Below are 22,691 nucleotides of genomic sequence, written 5' to 3' on the forward strand. Positions count from 1 at the left end.
AATTTTGTTAAGTGAAAGGACTTGAAAGTTAATTTACATAAATTTTTCTATTTTCTCTTTTTTCTCTTTATTTCTCATTTTCCTTTTATTCTTTCTATATTTCTTTTCTTCCTTATTTATTCTATTTTGCCTCTTCAAAATTTTAGAGGGCAAAATAATTTTTAAAAATATTAGGTGTGTGAATGAAATTTTAAGGTTTTTTTAAAATTTTTTGAAATTTCGATATATCATTCAATAATTTCAAAAATAATAGTTACACTTTAAAAAACTAACCAAACTGTAAAATCTTAAAGTTGGATAGATTTTTATATTTTTAAGAAACATTAGTAATAAATTTTTAAAATAATAAAGATATTATGATAATTTGATATTTATATTGAATATTAATAATAATTTTGTAATTTTAATAAAAGAGTAAATCAGTCATTCCAGAAAATTTTAATAAACTCACTATGAAAAATGTATAACATGTAATTTTGGTTTTTCAAGACTTAAAGAGTAGGAATTTCTGTTTCTTCGAAAGTTTATCTTTTTAACTGATCTAATTAATAGCGCCAGGGGTAAAAAAGCGTTTTTATAAGGGAGTAATAGTAATTTTGGGATACTTTGGGTAGGAAACAGTTCTTCTCCCCCAGTGAATAATCAGGAATTGTATCATTTTAGTAAATTATCATTTTGCCCTAACCACTACCTACTTTTTACGCATTGACGAAGGACAAAGCTTGTTTTCCGTTCTTTTTCGCACAAGCAAACGTTTAACACTGAAAATCCACTCGGCTTCTCCTGTCCGCCTTCGTTAGGGCTCTCTTTCTTTGATTTTCCGGTGAAATCACTTAGACAAAATGGACGGAGAATTAGAGATCTCCGTTGACAAACTCCCCGTCAAGCGCTTAGATGCCATAGAAGAGAACGGCGTCGAACGATTTCCACCGTATGGTCCCTGTTACACAAGATGTTTTATTTCTCATTATAAATTCTCGATACTTAATAAATTAAAGATTATTTGAATTTATGTTTTCTGCTTTTTTTTTTTTTGTACCTTTAACCAGTGATTTTGATTGATTAATAATGTGTAGTCACATCCTTAAGCTAGTTTCCAAATAAGATTCAACGTTGTTCATGGTTATGCCTTTTTAGATTTTGTGAAATCATGCTGATTTTGGGAGTACTTTGTGTTAATTAAATAGTGATGTGGATTATGATGAAAAGCGAGTGTCGTTGATACGGAGAATAGACTTTGCGTGGGCAGTGGAGAAAGATGATGATAAGAAGAAGCAGAAGAAGAGCTCGAAAGAGAATAGCTCAACCACAACGGCCCCATGGCAGTGGCAGAGCATGTTGGAGAATCTGCAGCTGGCTCACCAGGAGCTTTCTGTCATTATAGACCTTATCAATACTGTGAGCCACTCCAAACGTTCTAACTATTTATATATTGATAATTGATGGTTGTTCTTTGTTGCATTATGTAATTCAGGCATATAAGTTTTATTTTGGTTAAATTTTGAGGGCTTATTTTATATTAACAATGAGATTATATTGCTGAAGTTTGCTAGTTTTATTATAGATCTTGTAGAATAACACCAGTGTAACATAGAGGTTTTGGATTATATTACATGAAAGTCCTTGGTCTTGTTTGATTGTTGAGAAATGTAAGCAAAACAGAATTTAATCTTTGCTTATGGATATATATGTAAACCTCCAGGTTGAGGATTTACTCGGAATTTTGCCAAGATATCAATAGCTTTGGTCATATAGTTGGGCTTGGGAGTATAATAAGTCTATCTATGGTCTTTAACGCCGGCTTTGAATCCTACACTTGCTTTAGTCTCTGTTTGTGGTGACATCAATCCCTCCCTACAACTCATGAATTAAGAATTCTCGTAACAACAAGATATACTTGACATAAATTAGGAGTTAATGAAACCCCTTCCCTGAAATCTTTCACAAAATTTTCAATTATAATTAATAGTATCTTCTAATAAGAACGGTTTCTTTGTTTTAGACCATGGTATTTGATGAATCAGATACACTTTATTTAAGAGCTTTGTATGAAATACAACTGCAAATGGATGAGTGTTCTTTAGATTAGATAGTGATAAATGCTAATTCATGATATTGATTTGTTTTGATTTGCAACATGTAGGTGGACGCTAACGATGCTGTAACTGTGGCTAGCATGACCAGGCCAAAGCCATTACCTAATGAAGCTCTGTCCGACCTTGCTGTATCTGCAGCAACAAAGCTACGGTGCTATAGGGTATTTCTTTTTTCTCTTCCTTTTAAGTGCTCTAATTTTCTTTTGATACTCTCTAAGATCCTAAACTTTGAATTTCTCATAATGCTTTTGCTCCAGCATCTGAGTAAATATTTTAAGCAGTCTGCCAAAGCTTTGGAACAGCAGATTGCTAGGGAAGCAAGATTTTATGGTGCTCTAATCAGGTGAGTTTCCCATATTGGCCTTTTCAGAACAATAGTTTGATATAAAATTACTTTGCTTTTAGCAAACATTGACATTTGGATAAACCTCATTTTTCTTCTTTCTCTGGTAAAAAACACCTATTCAAGCAAATTTTTGTGATCTGCATCATATTTTAAATTTATTTGTCTACTGTCTAGATAAATGAAGCAGTTCATAACTGTGTCATGGTATCTTATGTATGCATAGTACTTCAACAACACCCTCTATGTATCTTTTCCTGACAAACAAACAGATTGCAGCAAAACTGGAAAGTTAAGCGGCAGCGTGTGGCGGCTGCAGCTTCTGGAAATGAAGTCTTTACCATTGATCTTTTTGACAGTTTATTATACGATTCAGCAGCCGTAGTAAGGCCATCTTCTCTGTCTACAATCCGTGTCGAACATGATTCCGCTGGTATGCTGGCTATAAATTTACCTCCAAACTCATGCCGTTCTCTTCGTTTTGGTTTTCTTGGTTTACATTCAACTAATAGTCCCAAGGAATCCAATGAGGTCAAAACAAATTGCTCTACTCATCCATCTAAAGAAGCTGAGAAGGAGTCAGTCAATGACGATGAGTGTGTTAGAGAAACACATTCACTTCTTCGTGAAGTTCATCAAGCAATCTTTTACGAACAGGTAAGAGCTTATCTTTTTTCTCTTTTAATTAATATATATCCTTACTTTTTTCTCGCTTTGCTCTAAAATTTTGGTTCTTATGCTCCAGCTTTTTGATATAGTGAATCGTGAAGCATTTAAGCAATCAGTAGGAGTCAACCTCATTGGAATTCGAGAAAATTATCTGCAATTAGGCATGGGCCAGGGAATCTCTGTGTTCATATCACTTTCACCATCCAGTCAGGGTGATCAAAAAGTTGACAGTTCGGTCACCCAGAACATGGAATCTGCTATTTTACCTTCGGAACTGTTTGATGGAGTAAAGTCGGCAGATGAAAAGGATGATATTTTGAAAAAGAAACGGTGGTATCCTAATCGTGTTTGTTATGAGATTTATCTGCAACAGATTTTTCATGAGCATCTATATGTAAGAGATAAAAATAGATCCATTTTGTCTGGTACTCGAGCAATTGGTCAACAAACAAAGGATGGGTCAGGTCTTCTTGGTCATTTCTGCATGTCATTGGCTCATAGAATATTTTCTAACAAAGTTCACATGGAACTGGAAAATGTGGTACTGTCCTTGTCTCTTACTATTAATTACTTTTCACTTTCTATTTATAGTTGAAAGTGTCCTCGATTTATGTTCTTTGATATCTCTAGGTTTCTGGGGTCCCATATCTCCAATTGATATCCCATCCTACTTGGCATTCTAGAACATCTTCATGGACACTCTTTCTAAAGGTTCCTCAGTCCATTCTTCATGGAGGTGCCCAACTTCAAACATCAGAAATCCATGGTGTGAAGAATGTTGGTAAGTCACAGTTTCGGACAGAGGTGGTGGTAAATGATGATCGCATCAATGTTGAAGGAGAAGGCACTCCTAATGTTGTCGGCTTGTTTAAAGAGAGATCTGAAAGCGTATCTTCTATGAACAAATACAATTGTGACTTGGCAGATCTCTCTATGATAATCCTACAACAGGTAGGTCACTACATTCGCTTCTTTATCCCTTGCCAATTATTGTATTGCCTTTACATAGGATGACATAGACTTCGAATATATATATATATATATATATATGGCATTCACGCATGGTTCTTGCATTATAATTTAAGGACATTCTCAGAAGAGAATAATTATTATTATTATTATTTGAGTGTAGTTTTGGCTGTGTGAAGTAGTAGAATAGTAGATGCATTAGTGGGTCTGGGCTTTAAGAGTTTTAGGTTTTTTTTCTTTTTTTTTTTGCAAACAAGAAAAAGATTTGGGTTTTGGGGGGCAGTGCCTCCCCGGCCATTCATTATATCCACCTCTGTGTGGATGTATCAATAATATTGGTTGACATTGCACTCATGAACATATTTTGTAAAAATCATCATCTGAGTGAGATTGTCTTGTAATTTTAACAATAGGTTGCAAGCCAAGTTATTCGATGGCTGCATGAGGAAGCCCTTATGGTGGGGATTAAAGCAAGCCGTGATTTTCTATGTTTGTCCTTTGAGCTGGATCAAGGCGAAACAATTAGCTTGGTAGCACATGTCGACCCAGAAGATCTGAATGGATGCATTTCATGGTGGCTTGTAATGGAGGAGGCTTTTGCCGAGGAGACAAAACTTCGAACAGACATATATGATGGCGTTTCAGATTATCGAAAATTCTTGGGACATTTGTCTCTGGATGTGCTATATGCAACACTGATGGACTTGGTTAGCTTGTGCGGTGGTGGAAGCCATTAGTCATCTCTTTCACCTACGCATTAACAAGAATGTTTTTAACAGGTTTACATAGTATCATAGTAGTCGAATTGCATATTGTATCATGTAACGAAAACTTAATTTTTCATATCGTATATTGAATCACTGATGTTTTTTAGAAAATAAACATATCATCGTTTTGGAAATATTAGAAAGATCTCTGAAACTTTAGAATTTTTAATATGCACTTTTAATGTATCATTTTTTTTTTAAAAAAAGTATATTAATCTGTATCTGTAATATATATTGTATCGTGTAATATATCAGTTATATCATATTAATTTGATATATTTTAATATATTTTTTATATGTCTCGTAAGATAAATATTATAGGAGATGGATAATTATGCACAGAATTATTCAATCTATAATCAGCTAGTTCATGACTCGGCAATGAACTAATTAGCAAAGGAGGAGAAGGAAAGAAATCCACCCAACCATAAAGAGTAAGGAAATTTTTCGGCCAAAGGACTTATTTCACCCAAAAGTTTATTGTATTCTTAAATTGATATTCATTAATTATTAAAAACTCAAATATTTATCTATAGATAGTAAAAATTAATAAAACCAATTAAGTTTTAAGGGTAAAATCAGTTTTTACCTAATAATATATTAAAAATAATAAAATATTATTCATTTTCTTTCATGTTTATAAAACTAACAATCTTTTTTAAATTAAATTTTGAAAATTTACATTTTCTCCTTATAGGATTTTAATTTTTCAAGGTAATTTTTCGGTGAATGGTTGGCTCTCTGACGTTGTTTTTCCCTTCTGACGATATCTCCCTCTCTAACACTGTTTCCGATACCAATCGTCCAACCAAATTCTTTTAGATTTAGACAAAGACGAAGCGTTTTTGTCAACGTTGATGAATACATCATCTTCATCCAGATATGAACGAAGATAAAGTGTTTTTATCTAGACAAAGAAACGTTATCGATGCGGAGGATTCTTCTTCATCTTCTTTCTCAAGAAACGGATTGCATCGACCAGGGAAAGTGATTAAATATAAGTCACCTAAAAATTTTAACCTAGCAAGCTACTTTTCAAAATATTAATAGTTATTTCTTAAAACTAAAAGGAAAATGGATAAATTTTAAATTTTTTTAATATTTCAAATTAAATAATAATTTTATTTTCATTATTAATTATAATTATTTACAAATAGATATTTGAGTTTTTAATAGTTAATAGGTACCAATTATGAATACAATAAACTCTAGGTGAAAATAAGGCCTTTGGCCAATTTTTCTTCCATATTTCAGAAATTTTAGGAACCAAATTCACACACCATGCCGTGTGATTCTCTGATCATAAATCTTCGTTTGACTTAATTTGGATAATTAAATACCTAAGTCAACATTTAAATCTTAATAAATTATCAAAAGAAAAGAAAAAAAAATAATTATATTTTAATAATTTTCAGTAATTTTTAGTACAGAAGTTTCCAAAAATACATGATGCAGACGAAAGGAATCAACTCTCTCAACCATAGTTGCCTTTGCCACGCCTCCTATCAAATCTATTTTATTCTTCAATATTCTGTCAGTATTGTACTCTACAGATCTCCTCTCCTCGCGTCATCACCATCAACAGAAGTTTTAAAACACTCTCAGTATTACTGCAAATGACTTACTGGCCCTTTTTCTATTCTTTTTTCCTCTGCATTTAGTTGCTGGTCTGGACCCGCCGAAACCCAAGCAATTTCTTCGTGGTCGTGGGTGTCGAAGAAAATTTCAATTTGAAATTTAGATTTTATATGTTTTGCTGGTCTCCATATGGGTTTGTCAAAATTCTAGTTTTGGGGTTCCATACTTCGTTCCTTTCTTATTTATTTTTATGTTAGTGGTCGCATTTTTTCAGTTGGGTTTTTGTGAGATTTTTAATTTCTTTTAAGAGTTTTAGAAGCGAGCAACATACTTTTACAGTTTTTTTTTTTTTTTGCAAAAAAAAAGAAAAAAATCGTATTCAGCTGTTGGAATTATACTGACGACGAAGTTTCTTGCTTATTTCCTAAAGTTTTGCAAAGAATTAAGTGAGTATATAGTTTGTGTGGGGGATAATGTCTGGTGGGACTCCAGTTGGTGGTGGATATATGAGGCAAAGGCATAGTCAGGGTTATGCGTCGAGTGGTGATGACCTTGAAGATGATGCGTGCTCAAGGCCAAATCCTTTCTCCCCTCCAACTAGTCGACCCAGGACTTGGGTTGAGATTTTGGAGAATGTGCTTTGGATTGCTTCTGCTCTTTTCATTATTTACTATGGTGATCGACATTCCAATTTTATCTATATCTTATGGCACGATGACAGAATTAGGAGGTTAGTTTCATGTTCTTATCGTTTTGTATTTATTTCAATTGTTTATCGCTTTTCTTTCTTTGCTTTCATTGCTTCAGTTATGTTCTGGTAGTTATAATTCCAACGTTGTAAATGTTTGGGATAACATGCCATTTCTGAGAGAGTAGAACAAGATATCTCAAAATCTGTTGGTTGGAGTATTTTGGAATATATTTTTTGTATGCATGTGGATCGAAATTTAAGTTTAGGTGAAGGATTCTTTTTACATTTCAGGACAATGAAATGACAATGCTGATTAGTATGAGTGACCAATGTTCTTTCACTGTTAATTAATTATTGGATTTTTTATGTCATTTAACTTGCTCATATGTAATAAAGTAATATATGAGATGTAATAACAAGTAAAGGAATATTATAATAGCTTGAGAAGGTGGCATTGAAATAAACATTTAGTACAAATAACTTCAATTGCCGAAATTTTTTAGATATTGTAGTTTCTCTGATTTATAATAGCAGAGTTACATGAATTTGCTATTTATCTTATGTGAACGATTATTTTCTGTATTATGGTTATGGGAAGATGTGTAAGAGGCGTTCTTCTTTGTTAACATCCAAAATGGCACTATTATGCAGAGTACCAGTTAGAAGGAGAAACTTCAATCTAGCTTATTTGGTTAAATGCACAAGAAGAAAGCCATAGTTACAGAGTAGTTTGTAGGTAGAGATAGCCCCCAAGTAGTTGGAACTAGTTTTACAGGTTCAACTGTGTGAAAATTTTTTTAGTGTTATTAAGTGAAACTCCCTGCTTAACTGAGAGAAGAGGTTTGCTTCGTTCTATGAAAATCTTATCAGTTCCCTAAACCATTTCCCTAAAAAGCATAAATTGATAAGTTATCTTGAACTTTGATGATTTGATCTATAATATAATCTGATATCTAACTCTGAAACTGCATTGCTTTCTACTTGTTCCCCATACACGTTACAGTCTTACAGCATAGGTCTATGTTTTTAGAGGTGAAGTTTGATGTTCTATAACTTGGTGAAGATTCTTATGACAATCTTAGAGCCAAGGATATAGGTGACCTGCTGGAGAAGGGAATAGGGAGCACAGGTAACACACAAGGGCAGTTGTGAAAGCATGGGCGGTTTTGGGCATTTGTGGAAACATGGACAATTATGAAAACATGATAATATGAAAAGAATAAGAGTGGGATTGAGGAAGGAGAAAAGTAAGGAAACATGGCAAAAACATGCATGAACAATTATGAAATGAGCAAGCATAAAAGAGAGAGGAGCGAAGGAGAGAAGAGAGAGGAAATTAGGTTTTGTTTTGCTGGTCTGTTATTGTATTTGAGCCGGGAATATTTTCTAATTGTCAAATACAGTTTATAACACTTACTCTCCTTGTTGACTCTTATGTTGGTTGATTGTTCCAATTAGTTGTTTGTTGAGTTTGTTGGCTTCCTAATAGACAATCTCAACACATGATTTTAAAAGTCGGAATTAGCTTGAAGTAATATTCTTGCAAGATCAGTTAATAATCAAATTAATATTAGTTATTTAAAGGCATCTGAATTGAATTCTTAGAAATAATCTCAGTATCACTTTGGTTCCCACCTAAAGTCTCTAATTCTAACAGGAACTTTTTCAATATACAACTCAGGCCTTCAGTCCTATGGCATCTAAAGTAGGCAATTCATGGAGTAAGAAAATAATGGTACTTAGTGGGGAATTTCAGCTCTAATATTTTCTGTGTGATGCAATTCATTTATATCCACTTCTGTGTGGTGTGATCATCCATGAATTGTTTTACCATAATCTCACAGTAATCAGGGTGGCATCTTGCCCTGTATGTATCAGAATAATATTTCAGTTTTCAGTAATTAGTACTCATAAATTTTGAGGTTTCACAAAAATTAAGTCTCACACTTCAGTCTTGTAAAACTTTCTAAGAATTATCATACAATCATTCAAATGTTATATAGTTGTTTTTATATAGCTAGGAATATCTTTTTCATCACAAAGTGTTGGATCCAAATTTCAATCAATTCCTTAGTTCATTTTGTATGAATGATTTGCAAGAGGTTAACACTATTTTGATCAACTTCTTGATGTTATAAAGTGGGGGATCCCATTTTTACCAAGTCCATGTAATATTCTGAATTTTGTGCAATATAATTTCTTCTTTGTTGCCATCCAGTGGCTACTTCTATATCCTGAGAATGACCGTAACTGCCATAACTTTGTTTGGAAGATTTCTCAGCCTCCAATGGGCATTGAAAGAATCTTTTTTCTTTTTTTTCTGGTTATGGTAACTGCTCAGGATTGAGAAATTGTCTGTTTGTTGATGAGTGTCTTTGATTTGGTTGCAGATTGCCTTTGTACCTTGGGCTGTTGTGTTTTGGATTGAATGTTGCCTTCTTCTTTTATTCAAGTATGTTAGTATGGAGGGTGAGGAGATTTGATGAAAAATGGGAACTATTCAGTATGTTCGCTTTGCCATATGTTACTCTTCTTGGCCTTGTCTCCTTTTGCCTGTAAGAGGAACTGAATTTTTAATTTCCTTTGAAGTAGATCATGTGTCATTTTTATAAGAATGCTGTATCTGCTTTGCTGACTTACTTCTCAAATCAGGCTCTCTTATGCATTGTGGCCAATTTGGAGTTTCTTGACCCTCCCCCTCTTAGTATGTATTCCCACTTACCAGTTTGGTAAATTGTTTTAGGTTGTCATGGAGCCTTGCTAATATGTGTTTATTTTACTGCAGTTCACTTTGTTTATGGCCTACATGGTTATATTCCCCCATTCTATAATTGGAACATTCAGACCACAAAATGATATTTTCCGCATAGATTAGAGTGTTTGAGTTTGAGACGATGTAAGAAATGATACTGACTTAGATGAAGAGATGTTATCATAAACGTGGATGGTTGCCATACCCTATCAGTGCTGATGACAACAAGGATGATTTGAGTAGGCGTGACCTCAAAATTTTATCATTGTAGGTCAATCTCCGTTCTTTGCTTTTGTAGTTGTAGTTCTAACGGGGATTCTTTTGATAATAGAAATATTGAGATTTTTAGATGACATTCTTTGGTATGTGGTTTACACTTAGTCATACAATATTTTCTTTGTTAGACTGAAGAAGGTGTGGTTTCATATATAGATTTGCACTTGACCTCATGTCAGCTCGTCTAGTTTCATTCTTCCTTTTTTATTTACTAATTGTGTAGGGAATTGCAGAATAAATTTAATATGTGCTCAAACTGATCAATAAGGACTGGAAAGACAACAGAATATTTAGTGATAATTTTGAACATCTGAGACAGACTAAAGAGTTTGCAATGACAACTGATTTTATTTTTATTGTGGAATTCTTATTTGAACTAGACCCTTCTTTTGCGGTTGAACTAACCAATCTAAACAATTGAAACCTCAAGTCTAATAATCGATTTTTCAAACCTATGTCTTCACATTTGAGAATTTTGTTCTTTTACCACTTAAGCTAGGGCTAATGATATTTGACTGGTTTCTGTGACCCCGTCAAATAATGTGAGCAATAATCAAGAGACTTACAAATCTGAACGCAGGCAATGACTTGGTAAGTTTCAAACCCAAAGATGCATCACTGCTGTTCCTAGTACTTCACTTTTATATTATATTGAGTGTCCTATGATCTTTCTCCGCTGAAGACGAGAACCAAAGACAAACATATAAAGCAGACCTTTTTAATATTGGAGCAGCACTGAAGACACAAATATATGAATAAGAATTGGGTTGAGTTGTTGGTCAATACTTAACAACTCTGTTCTTTTCCTTGTGCCAACAAACATGAACCAGTCATAGGTTCGGCCGACATCTTTCTTCAACCTCAAAATCCACCTTAATTAAACTTCACCTGATTCTGGAAACATGCTTCTATGGTTTACTTTTGACTGTTAAAAAAAAAAAGAGTAGAGCCCACCAGAAAGACTTCAAAACCCCAAAACGACCTCAACTGTATCTTTTCCCCCAAGCTGAGAAAGACATGCTTCAACATCTCCTCTCCGAAAAAGGAAAAGTAAAGCTTTATTAGTCCAATTCCAACCATCGTGTTTTGAATAGTTTTATGAGTTTACATCAAATTTATCAATAACGCACTGAATTCTTATAGAATTGGGCATTTAAGATTGCAAGGTTGTAACATGTCTTATCAAAATATTATTCATTCCGGTCAGTCACAGTACATTACGATTTTGTTTTAAAATTCCAATTTTATCGTAATGTCTTTAAACAATATAAAATATATGTACAAACCCAATATTCTTATCATATTTTGTCGATGTGAAATATGCTTAGGGTATCATAGAGATGTTGGAACAAATTTTTCCTCTCTTATACAAACAGGAGGAAAGGAGAAAGAGAAAAATGTCACAAATTGAATGCAACTAAGTCTTTGAATATGAACCATCTTCATCTGAAACCTCTCAATCTGTCTTATCTAAGAGCTCATGAAAGCAAAAGGTTGAAGACTTTAAAAAGAAAACGATAAGATCCAAAGTAATGCCTGTTTGTTTCAATGGCGCACATGGTATATCCTTTCAAGCTCCCTAAATTCATTTGAAATGGACAAACTTCGTTTCAACACTTTAACATCAATCAATATCCACCCCAAAACTTCCAAACACAAAGTTTTTCTTATACGTTGCAATGGGAAATTTCCTTTTTCTACTACTAGTAGTAAGTAATCATCGAAGACTTCATCTTCAATATGAGCATGAACAATTCTTGTATAAAAGAATTATGTGTGGTCACACATGATTGATCTTTTCAAACCTCTTTTACACATATAAATTGTCAATTTATCATCATCGAATTAGTTATGTAGTCAGAAAAAATTTAAAACATTACTCTTTTATATTTCAAATTTTCTTTTTTACTATTTAAATTACCGTTTAGGTTTTTGAGAATTACCGTTGTAATAAACCTTGGGTCAAAAATAGTCTTCTGGCCTTAATTTTTCCATACTTTGTTAGATATAAATACAATCCAATTTAGAGCTAGACTTAACTCTTACAGTAAAATTATATGAACAAATAATATACACAATTTTATATATAAACAATGATACAGTAGCACTCTAATTTCTATTTTACAATTACCAATTTATCCCTCATGGACATGTATATATGGTTTTAAAAACAAGATCAGACTGATCAATCAGACCAACTGAACTATCGATTATTAATCAAACCGATTAGATTATATATAAAATTAGATTTAATACTATTAATATAAAAAATGGATTTAAAAAAGCTGTAAATTATATAAATTTTGTTAATATTATTTTTTAATAATTAACTAGTTTGATTATTATTTAACCGAGTAGATCTGTGATTAGATTAAATCGCCCTTTCATCGGATTAGATCCAATTTTAAAAAATGTTGCACGGATGAATCAAATGAGGTTGGCCAACTCTTGCTAGAACAAACTCTTATTTTAGTGGAGTTGTGGGGCCAACAAATAATAATTTATTTTATTTTGTAATTTTTGTCTATTTTTCTTATTATAAATAAAATACAATGGCCTCCTCGTTCTAAGATATTGATGCTTGTTTTTCGTTCAAACAAGAGGTATCTTCCAATCTTGTTGTGATTTGTTCTTCATTTCTTTCTATTCCACAAGTAAAAACAGCCACCAGAGTCTCATATTTCACAACGCAACTTTCTTTTCGATTTCTTCCTTTTATAGCGGTTTAGGTTTTGCTTTTCTTTTCTCTCTCTCCTTGAATTACACGCTCTTCTGCTTGGTAGGTTGTGCCATTGAACTCCTGGGCCCTCGACTCCACTCAAGTTTAATGGTCTCTATCTCCTCCTTCAGTGCTCTCTCTTTGCTTTGCCCCCATTTTTCTTGCTGTTTAGCATTTCCTTCTTGTTCTTCCTATTGTTTTTTGACAAGATAAGCTTCTGCAGTTTCTGTTTGCTCTCTTTACAAACTGTCGTTGGTTATCTTGTGAGATTTCTCCATCTGGGTTTTTGATTTTGGTGATGGGTTTTGCTTATAATGCAGTAATGATTTTGGGTTTGTGTTGTGATCAACTGTTGTTGACTGTAGTTCTTGGGTTTTGACTCTGGGATATCTATCTGACTTTTTGCCTTCTTGAAGTGATTTATGGTTAACTACGGACTTTTTTATCTGGGAATTGGATAATCGGTGAATTTTCAAGGAGGACTTATACTTTTATTTTTTCTTATATTTGGTGTACGAATGATGAGTGGAAGATAAGAACTTGATTTTAGTGGTGTTAAATCTGGTTTTGGCGAGTTCTTGAAGGACAAAGATGGACAGAAAGATTCAACCTCCTCTGGTAAATCTTTGTCTACCTTTCGGCTAACAAGTAGTCACTCACTCATATAATGCTTAATCAGTGACTTTCATTTGCGTGATTTTTAAATTTTGCTGCTGCTTGATCCTTGTCTAGTTTAGGGTTTTGGTGGTTCATGTTGTTTGCGTGTGTAACCATCCTTATTTTCTAACTTCCGAAGCGGTGTTACTATCTTCCCACCAAATCTGCTTGAGCCTCTGTTTTAATTTAATAAGTTGCAGAAAGTTCTCTCCTGTCTCAAGATCATTCTCAGAAATTTGTTAAAAAATTAACCTAAAGTTGATAAAAGATAAGTTGTATCAACTCTTTTTTATTGATTCTAGGATGTTTAGCCTGTAAAATTTGGATGTCTGATTGATCAAACTGTGAACTGAACCGAAATCACATGACTGCAACTTCTTAAGTGCTCCAAACACTTTTCCTGAAGTTTATAGTTTTGTCTAAAGTTTTTATTGACTGAATTTGAACATTGGTTGGCAATTATAGCTTGAATTGAGCGATTCAAGGGATTTCTTTTGAGCTTCATTATTGTATTGTGTGCAAGTATTAGACTTTCAGGATCCAGTAGCAAATTTTGTAGTAACTGGTAAATCTGAGAGCCCATATTTACCCTTTCTTTCTCTTATTGATATAAATAATGATAACTAACTTCAATCTTTTTTATGTTCTCGCTTTCTTGTTCATGATGCAACGTTGATTTTAGGGTTTTGTTAGTGAGATTTACTTTTTAAGTAGAGAATTGAATGGTAGTTGTATTGTATCTTCTTATTTGATATTTTTTTTATTTGATGCTTGAGCTCTTTGAGTCTCAATCGCATGTTATATTCTCTTTGATCATTTCCTTAATAGAAGTTTCACTATTTGAGTCTGAATTTGTTTCCCCTTTTTTAGTCTTTGTCTTTGTTGCTAGGTGTATACCTATTGTATATTTTCTCTCATTCATTAGATTAGTCTACCTATGTCCAAAATTTATAAATAGTTTTATTTTTTTATAAAGATGAATCTTTTTTTCCAGTTTCTCATCAAAATCTGTTTTGAAGATAGAAATCAAAATTATCAGTACTTTTGTTTGTGTTAAGATCATTCGTTTTCTATTTTAGGTATAGAGTTTGTGTTAAGATTCTGGTCAATGATTACAAACATTAAGATTTTCATTTTAATTCTTCAGATGCTGATATTGCTCTGGGTTACTTACTAGTTGTCGGATTTTAATTTTTTCTTCTTTTTATGTTGTTGGAGAGTGAATGAAAGAACTTACACATTTATAGGTGCATAGTTATTCCTAATACTGGCTCCAGCATAAATACTTTTTGTTATGTAGCAGCTGGTTCATTATTTATAATAGATGTGTCTTTGCAGGTTGATACAACTGCGTGTTTGTGTAGAGTAGATGTAGGCCTCAAAACTGTAGCTGGAGCAAAAAAATACGTCCCTGGTACAAAGCTGTGTCTCCAACCTGACATTAAACCATCTATTCATCCAACTAGGAATAAACCACACACTGGCAGCCGAAGCAGAAACCAATCTCCTTTGCTTCCAGGGCTTCCTGATGATCTTGCTATTGCTTGCCTGATTCGGGTCCCAAGGGTTGAGCACCGCAAGCTCCGTTTAGTCTGCAAAAGATGGTGCTGTCTTTTGTCAGGTAACTACTTTTACTCACTCCGGAAAAGCCATGGGATTGCAGAGGAATGGCTATATGTCATTAAGAGAGATCATGATGGGAAAATCTCCTGGCATGCTTTTGACCCCATATACCAGCTCTGGCAGCCACTGCCTCCTGTCCCCAAAGAATATTCTGAAGCCCTTGGGTTTGGTTGTGCTGTTCTTAGTGGTTGTCACCTTTACTTGTTTGGTGGCAAAGACCCACTAAATGGATCAATGAGACGAGTCATTTTTTATAGTGCCAGGACTAATAAATGGCACCGTGCCCCTGACATGCTTCGCAGGCGACATTTTTTTGGTTCATGTGTCATAAATAACTGCTTGTATGTTGCTGGTGGGGAGAATGCAGGAGCACATCGGTCCTTGAGATCAGCTGAAGTTTATGATCCAAACAGGCATAGATGGTCTCTGATTTCAGATATGAGCACAGCAATGGTGCCTTTCATTGGGGTTGTTTACGAGGGAAAGTGGTTCTTAAAGGGGCTTGGATCTCACCGTCAAGTTCTTAGTGAGGTCTACCAACCAGAAACTGACAGCTGGTACCCTGTATATGATGGAATGGTTGCTGGATGGAGGAACCCAAGTGCTTCCCTCAATGGACATCTTTATGCTTTGGACTGCAAGGATGGCTGCAAACTCAGGGTTTATGATGAAGCAACCGATTCTTGGAGCAAGCATATTGACAGTAAGATGCATTTGGGGAACTCTCGATCTTTGGAGGCAGCAGCTCTAGTTCCACTTAACGGAAAACTCTGCGTAATCCGCAATAATATGAGCATATCTCTGGTCAATGTTTCGAAATCGGACAGCGAGGGAGTGGCTTCTGCGGAGCATCTTTGGGAGACCATATCAGGGAAAGGGCAATTCAAGACATTAGTTACAAACCTCTGGTCTAGCATTGCTGGGAGGAACCGCCTGAAAAGTCACATAGTTCATTGCCAGGTTCTTATAGCGTAATGACTGTAAGTTGTATTACCTCGAGGGCTGAGTTCTCTTGCTTTTTGTGCTGTTAACGTCTCTCCGATTTGATGGGCCGGAGAGACTAAAATATGGCATGGCATGAAATGATGTGCTTGAACACCTATTCGGATTCCTATTGGAAATTTTAGGATTTATATATATATATATATATATATATATATATACCATCCATGAGAGGTGCTGGATGGATGAAAATATATGTTTTCTAGTTGTAGCTTTACAACTAGAAAACATATATTTATTTCATATACAGATTTTACGTGGCAATTATCGAGCCTTTTGTTTATACGACTACGTTTTGTACTTGTTGTAGTGGTATATCTGTTGTCAATTAAATTTTTTATTGGTTTATAAATCAATTTAGTTTAAATTAACAAATTTTAAAAAAATAAAATACCATTTGAATTAGTTTAGGTAATTTATAAATTGAATTAAACTGTATTTTTTTAATTTGATACAAAACCTGAAATAATTTAATTTTCTTCGAAATTTTTTTAACCATTATTTTTTTTAATTTAGTTCGAAAAAATTTTGAAATCATATCATACTAAATCATGAATACCCCTAGTTGGCCCTGCCCGGTAAAGAATACATGAACCAATTTGGCTAGGAGCATAACTTTAACTGGATTCATCTCAGTGCACATAAAATGGATTGAAAAAGGATTAAAAACTATAAGAAATTGCTAAAATACAACAATAACAAATCACAAGCCACTAGAAATTATCTGTTAATTATTTTCAACTTTCTATAACTGCGACAAAGAAAATTGTACAAGGAATATCTCACTAGAAAATCACAGCTGTGATAACAAATAGAAGCTAAGGATGGGTGTTTCAGCGACCATTCAATTTTGAGAGGTATGAATGTGCAATCAAAAAGGACTTATCTTTCTGCAGTTTATATTCATTGTAGCGCAGGAAGAAATAGCCAAGATAATCAAAATCTATGGGAGACATCTTTGCCTATAACCAACACAAATTCCTGGATTAGTGCCCATAATGAGGGGTGTTTAGAGATTGACAAGCATAGATGAACAGTAGATTACCTGGATTAGCGCCCATAATGCCCAAAATATATGTGAAGCCAACATGAATGTATTTGCCTCAACATATAGAGCTTCAAGATCTTTATCAGATACCTGTCATTAACCCAAAAAAAAAAAAAGCGGAATATTAACAACTAAAAAAAATTAGTAGTGATAAACATGTAGATTAGATGGCAATACTTCAAACTTGTAACATTTTAAAGATTTTTATAATCTTTGATGCAGCTCAAATTATAAGGTCAATGTGTCAAATACCTCATCAGGTTTCTCCGGTTGTAGATAATGCTTAAAGAAATGATATTGCTCATCTTTATTTGGGTATCTACATAAATGCCACATTCAAATAATTAGTAAGATATAGTTCTATACTATTGCCAAAACAAAAAGCTAAATGATAAAAAGTAGAGAATAAGAGTAGGAATATACAAGCTATAGTCACAATCATAGCCTGCATATTCGTTGAAGTGATTCCCAATGTCAAAGCCTCTGTAGTTGTATGACCCATACTCAAAATCAATCAAGTAGAGTTCCTCTGGTAATTCAGCAAAGAAAGAACAAAGTCAGCAAGAGGAGAAAGGAAACAATTCCAGAAAATTTGAATATTGTAGCATCAGTTTTAATCAGATACCATTGCCAGGCAAAGACACCCACAGCACTTTTATCTTGTTTGGAGGCCACTGCCTTGGACATCGCATAGATCATAACCATGTAACCATGATAATGTTCAAGATAGCATAAAAATTTGAATTACCAATCATCTTAACCAAATATAAAAATTATATCATGCTTAATCAAATTGATACAATCGAGTGTGACGATGCAGCCTACATCCGAAATTTTCTAGAAAATATCTTTTAATTGTAAGTTCCATAGATCCATATGTTAGCAATTTTGCATGGTCTTGTAAAAAAACTAAAATTTCATAGACTTACACCACAAAATTGAGGCTTAAGTCTCACTTCCAGGGTAATATGTACTTAATGTTCAAACCACACCAAAACCCATCAAGACTTTAAAGGTATATATAACACAAATGTTGGGGTTGTTTATAACTCATATAAATCAGGCAATACTGAGAACTTTTAAACTTAATAAAGCAACAATAAAATGCATCATCAATTTCAAAACTCAAAAGATTCAGGGAGATGCATGCATATATGTATTTGTGTGGCTGCATGTAAGAGAGAAAAGAAGAGTAATTAGAACTTTTAGTGAAACATGAGACGTATATATTACAAGAGACATCTAACAAAAATAAACAATCTGTTGCAAACAAGAGAACATATATTCTGACACAAAAGAATGAATGAAGTAAAAGTGTCTTACCTTTTTCATCATTAACCATTATATTCCCAGAAAGCAAGTCATTATGAGCAAACACCACTGGAGAATTTAGAAGTCCTGTCAATTCCTGTTCAATTATCAGGAGATAATTTCAAATAGGAGGAGAAAGGTCTTCATTTTATAAATAGAAGTTCAGAACATCAGCAGACGGACAGTTTAAACCAACTAGAAGATATGGGTACAACTTGTAAAACGGACATCCCTTACCACAAGCCCATCTTCTAACTTATTTTCTATGGCGCATGCCACCATGAAAAATATATGGATAGAAAAAGTATCAGTGATGGTGAAGAGATTCAACTCTGATTCTGAGCATATAGTGTCTTCTGCTTGTGCTACCTAATTGTCACTCAGTATTTAAATACAGTATATCCTTTTTTGGAGGTTTCACAAGTAAGAACTTTACAACAGACCACATCATCCAAATTAATCAGGATGAAAAAATGATGTATGATCAAGCGCATGTCTGATTAATCAAATGTTATTTTCTGTTTTAAGTTGTTAGTCCATTTGCAATTTACTTTACCACTGCAAGGACTTAGTAAGCCGTAATACAGCATCACTTCGCAAAGTCGGGTGGAAAGTCATGCATTTTGAAGCTGAGTTTCCCATAAAATTACACCATTTGGCTTGTGAGTTAAGGTTAATGAAGTTTGGAACTGCCAAGGGTAAAAATCTTCAACTTTTGGCTGTAAGGACCACTAAAGATGTTGATAGCACACAACTTTATGAAGATCACCACAGCCAACAAAAAAAGCAGAAATTAGAAACAAGCACACAACATATAGAGTCTACCTTGAGCTCAATAATTTCTTTTTGAATCTCCTCAAATGAAACCGTCTCATAGGTTTTCTGCTTCTCGATATCATCAAATTGAAGAGCAGATGCTGCAACAAGGAGGCAACTCAAAATTGATACCAATATATTGCAATCAAAGGCATTTAATTGAGAAACAATAATAAATCTTGAAACTTTGAATCCAGATTAATTTATTTATGATAGCCCGCTAATCATGAAAGAGAAGAAAACCTTTCTCAAAAAACTTGGAGATATCGTTCCATAACTGGGGTTCTTTAGAACCTGGAATTTCCACTTGGTGGAATCTGTGCAGTTGTTTTGCAATTTCAGCAGCCAGTTTTGGCTCTCTCATGTCTGCCAAGGAATTAAACAAATGTTAAAACTATATCACTAGAAAGGTAGCAGCTCCCTGACACCTTAAAAGTGCAGATGCTTGAATTCATGTGAATGATTTCCAATTTTAAGTTTAAAGTTTAATGGCCATGAAAATGAAATAAATACATAATGATGTTAGTAAAAGCTTTGCAAAAAAATAAATAAATAAATAAAGAAATGTTAAGAACATTATATAACTAAGTGGAGCGTTAAGCACTTAAAAAAGAATGAAAGTCTTTTCTAAGAATTGGGTTACAGCATAGGAATCTTATTTCAAGGGGTTTTAAATTCTACCCTTCCTTCTTCAGTACAAAGCTGTAAGAAAGTCTAGGGAACCCTAAAAAAGGTTCCAAATTGAAGACAATAAGCCAATCCAAAGTTTTTTAGTCCACAGTTTGAACTTTTGAACAAAAGCATCCTACCACAAAATTTTACGGAACCACTGTAGCTTATGATATCTTTGGCTTACCTGATGGAACTAATGTACGGGCATTGATGAAAGATTGAACCATTCCATTTCCGAAAACTCCTAGCAGCTTGGCACCAAATCCTGCAGCCGAGAGGTACTTGATAGCCTAAATGCAATACCAGTAAAGAGTCACAAAATGAAGCAAGCAGCTAATAAGGTCATCAATTATACATTTAAAAGAAAAAAAAAACACCTATAAGTTAAAGTGAAACATAAGAAGCACTGTTAAATTTGGACTAAGTTAGAATGGCTTCATTTCCCGGAAATTGACATCCTATTAGTTACTTTGAATTTTGTAAAATTACAACAGAACAGCACAAAAATATATACAATAAAGATCGCACTGTCTTTAATATAAATAGAACTAAGCAACAATCGAACAAATTTCCTAAGAGTAAACATGATTATTAATAAAAAATAAAAACATAGAAGCTAGCAAATGCACCTGCAATTCCCGTCCACGATTGATAACATAATCGGTGTTAGGCCCGTATAATCTTACAGTCACGGAAACATCATTTCCATTTTCTTCCTTTACTGAAACCTTCAGAACTGCATGAAAAGTTGATATTTGATTCTTACTTATAACAAACATTGACAAGGAATCCAGAGACAAGTAATTTTTTCAAAACATATTTCGTTCATGATTTACAACAGCAATTTAAAAACTACTAAAATTAATCCTCTTAAAAAACTCACGCAAATTTGTGATGCCACCGGATACTCTTTCTACAGAGAATCGAGAATCATCCAATTTTGACCACTTCTTGAACAAATCCTTACACAAATCTCTGTGAAAACACAACATAAAGAATAAAAAACTACGGCAAGCTTAAGTGAGCTGAAAAACACAAGATCCAGTAGTGTGTGAATAACTAACAGGACACGAGGAGTCAAATGAGGGAGAGAAAGCGAGATATCGACGGTGAGACTAGACGTTAGGAATTCAGGGATACCGTTCTGACGAGCTTCCGCAGCAACCTCCATCTCGTTCCAGATCTTCACCGCTCCCATTTCGTTTCTCAGTTTATATTCTGCTACAAATTCAAAAAGGCCCAGATATTTGCGTTTCCAGCGAAACCGGGAATTACAAACGGTGGCAAAATTGGGGTATATTACCTTAGGTGACCTCATAAAGACGAGTTTAGGCTTCATGAACTTCCACTATGCCGAATGTGTCCCCTTTCCACCGTCCGAATTTTTAATTGTCAAGAGAAATATCATTATTTATTAAATAAGAAATTTCAAATAACATTTTAATTTTCAAATCATATGAATTTATTGATATTTATCTATATAAATCATTTTAATAAAAAATTAAATTTAAGTAGACCACCTAAGGTTTGTATAAAAATAAAATGAGCAATTTTATATATATTTATATATATTATCATACTATTATATGTCACTTTGTAGTATGTATCTATTTGTATACTAAAAATAGATACATATAATCTTATTGAAATAAAATATTATTTTAAAAGTAATATTATATATATATTTTATGTATACAAATATATACACATTTATACGTATCATCACATGATTAAGTATTATTTTATTCTTAATTCAAAATCACTTAATTACATAATAACATATATAAATAAATATATATTTATATACTCAAAATAAATATATATAATTTTATTATTATTTTAAAGTTGTGAAATAACAAAAATTTATTACTTGAATATTTAGTGATCAATCAAAACTTACATTAGAGGAAATTAATTAATATTTAATAAATTATCCTCATATTGTTTATTTTATTACCAAAATTTTTTTAATAAAAAAATGGGATTTTGTTTGTCATTTATGGCTAGGTATAAAATTGTCATTAACTCAAAACAAGTCTCTTTATTTATAGCTACTTTTAATAGGGTGGGAGCCAATTAAAGCAAAGTAATATAATAAAGTTATCAAATAATACGCTAAAATTTATTTTTTTTTAAGTTGATGGGCATCAGCATCATCCGAAAAGGCAACCAGAGGAAAGGTTGCATATATTTGTTAAGTAAATCCTTTTTGATCTAACGAGAAATGTGTAAATGTGTAGATCTCTGTCACAAAATCTTTTTGTCAACATCTCTATATTGATAACTTTAGTTTATGCATATCATATGCAATTCAAAGTAGGTTAAAAGACTTATTTCTACCCAAGGTATAGTGCATCACCAAACTCTCACCCCTTTCAAAGTTTAAAACTTTAAAAATCTGATCATCGGTTATTTTTCTTGTGATTCTTTTTAATATATTATTAACTCATCACCGATATTTTATTTAGTTGTTTTTAGATATGAAAATCATCAAAAATCATATCAAAATAATTATATTTATTATATAAATTTATGTGACAATTTGTATGATCAGTGCAATAAAGTTATGCATCAAAAAACACACGATTCGGCTGGGTGGTGTCCATATTATTACATTGCTTTCAAAATGTGAAAATACATCATAAAGATGTAGTTATATCAAATAAATTTTTGTAATATTTTATATTTTGTGAAAATTTTAA

The 22,691-nt window shown here is 33.1% G+C and overlaps 4 protein-coding genes across 5 annotated transcripts; 3 read left to right on the forward strand and 1 right to left on the reverse strand.

Annotated features, from left to right (window-relative positions):
• Positions 1-713: 713 nt before the first annotated feature.
• LOC123201066 (mediator of RNA polymerase II transcription subunit 17) lies at positions 714-4,980 on the forward strand. The gene is made up of 8 exons (XM_044616518.1): positions 714-931; positions 1,188-1,398; positions 2,144-2,257; positions 2,354-2,439; positions 2,712-3,096; positions 3,185-3,649; positions 3,739-4,059; positions 4,491-4,980. Exons 1-8 carry the CDS (start codon positions 843-845, stop codon positions 4,812-4,814), a joined length of 1,995 nt encoding a protein of 664 aa, XP_044472453.1. The 5' UTR covers positions 714-842; the 3' UTR covers positions 4,815-4,980.
• Positions 4,981-6,268: 1,288 nt separating this feature from the next.
• LOC123200173 lies at positions 6,269-10,314 on the forward strand. Its single transcript, XM_044615316.1, has 4 exons — positions 6,269-7,152; positions 9,504-9,668; positions 9,766-9,817; positions 9,899-10,314. Exons 1-4 carry the CDS (start codon positions 6,896-6,898, stop codon positions 9,986-9,988), a joined length of 564 nt encoding a protein of 187 aa, XP_044471251.1. The 5' UTR covers positions 6,269-6,895; the 3' UTR covers positions 9,989-10,314.
• A 2,385-nt stretch (positions 10,315-12,699) lies between these two features.
• Positions 12,700-16,498, forward strand: LOC123201119 (F-box/kelch-repeat protein At1g55270-like). 2 transcript variants are annotated; one of them, XM_044616581.1, is made up of 2 exons: positions 12,700-12,971; positions 14,856-16,498. In XM_044616581.1, exons 1-2 carry the CDS (start codon positions 12,969-12,971, stop codon positions 16,113-16,115), a joined length of 1,263 nt encoding a protein of 420 aa, XP_044472516.1. In that variant the 5' UTR covers positions 12,700-12,968; the 3' UTR covers positions 16,116-16,498. The 2 variants fall into 2 exon arrangements, with proteins under 2 accessions (XP_044472516.1, XP_044472515.1); XM_044616580.1 differs by having other exon boundaries at positions 12,703-13,478.
• A 291-nt stretch (positions 16,499-16,789) lies between these two features.
• LOC123200023 (probable ethanolamine kinase) lies at positions 16,790-21,283 on the reverse strand. The gene is made up of 11 exons (XM_044615104.1): positions 21,054-21,283; positions 20,873-20,964; positions 20,619-20,725; positions 20,174-20,279; positions 19,561-19,683; positions 19,327-19,418; positions 18,514-18,598; positions 17,614-17,719; positions 17,443-17,509; positions 17,188-17,280; positions 16,790-17,104 (listed from the first exon to the last, which is right to left on the reverse strand). The coding sequence occupies exons 1-11, from the start codon at positions 21,185-21,187 to the stop codon at positions 16,976-16,978; spliced, it is 1,134 nt and encodes a 377-aa protein (XP_044471039.1). The 5' UTR covers positions 21,188-21,283; the 3' UTR covers positions 16,790-16,975.
• Positions 21,284-22,691: the final 1,408 nt, after the last annotated feature.

This window comes from Mangifera indica, chromosome 17 (genome assembly GCF_011075055.1).
Source record: "Mangifera indica cultivar Alphonso chromosome 17, CATAS_Mindica_2.1, whole genome shotgun sequence".
Lineage (NCBI taxonomy): Eukaryota > Viridiplantae > Streptophyta > Magnoliopsida > Sapindales > Anacardiaceae > Mangifera > Mangifera indica.

What these genes read in the sequence shown, in the direction of transcription:
- LOC123201066 (XM_044616518.1), top strand. Translation starts at nt 843, where the DNA reads ATGGACGGAGAATTAGAGATCTCCGTTGACAAACTCCCCGTCAAGCGC. An exon ending in CAAAGCTACGGTGCTATAGG is followed by an intron (nt 2,258 to 2,353) that starts GTATTTCTTTTT and finishes CTTTTGCTCCAG; the next exon opens with CATCTGAGTAAATATTTTAA. An exon ending in TTTTATGGTGCTCTAATCAG is followed by an intron (nt 2,440 to 2,711) that starts GTGAGTTTCCCA and finishes ACAAACAAACAG; the next exon opens with ATTGCAGCAAAACTGGAAAG.
- LOC123200173 (XM_044615316.1), top strand. Translation starts at nt 6,896, where the DNA reads ATGTCTGGTGGGACTCCAGTTGGTGGTGGATATATGAGGCAAAGGCAT. An exon ending in CACGATGACAGAATTAGGAG is followed by an intron (nt 7,153 to 9,503) that starts GTTAGTTTCATG and finishes ATTTGGTTGCAG; the next exon opens with ATTGCCTTTGTACCTTGGGC. An exon ending in TCTTGACCCTCCCCCTCTTA is followed by an intron (nt 9,818 to 9,898) that starts GTATGTATTCCC and finishes ATTTTACTGCAG; the next exon opens with TTCACTTTGTTTATGGCCTA.
- LOC123201119 (XM_044616580.1), top strand. Translation starts at nt 13,452, where the DNA reads ATGGACAGAAAGATTCAACCTCCTCTG. An exon ending in GAAAGATTCAACCTCCTCTG is followed by an intron (nt 13,479 to 14,855) that starts GTAAATCTTTGT and finishes GTGTCTTTGCAG; the next exon opens with GTTGATACAACTGCGTGTTT.
- LOC123200023 (XM_044615104.1), bottom strand. Translation starts at nt 21,187, where the DNA reads ATGGGAGCGGTGAAGATCTGGAACGAGATGGAGGTTGCTGCGGAAGCT. An exon ending in ATCGTGGACGGGAATTGCAG is followed by an intron (nt 20,280 to 20,618) that starts GTGCATTTGCTA and finishes TATTGCATTTAG; the next exon opens with GCTATCAAGTACCTCTCGGC. An exon ending in AATGGTTAATGATGAAAAAG is followed by an intron (nt 17,720 to 18,513) that starts GTAAGACACTTT and finishes CTGAATTACCAG; the next exon opens with AGGAACTCTACTTGATTGAT.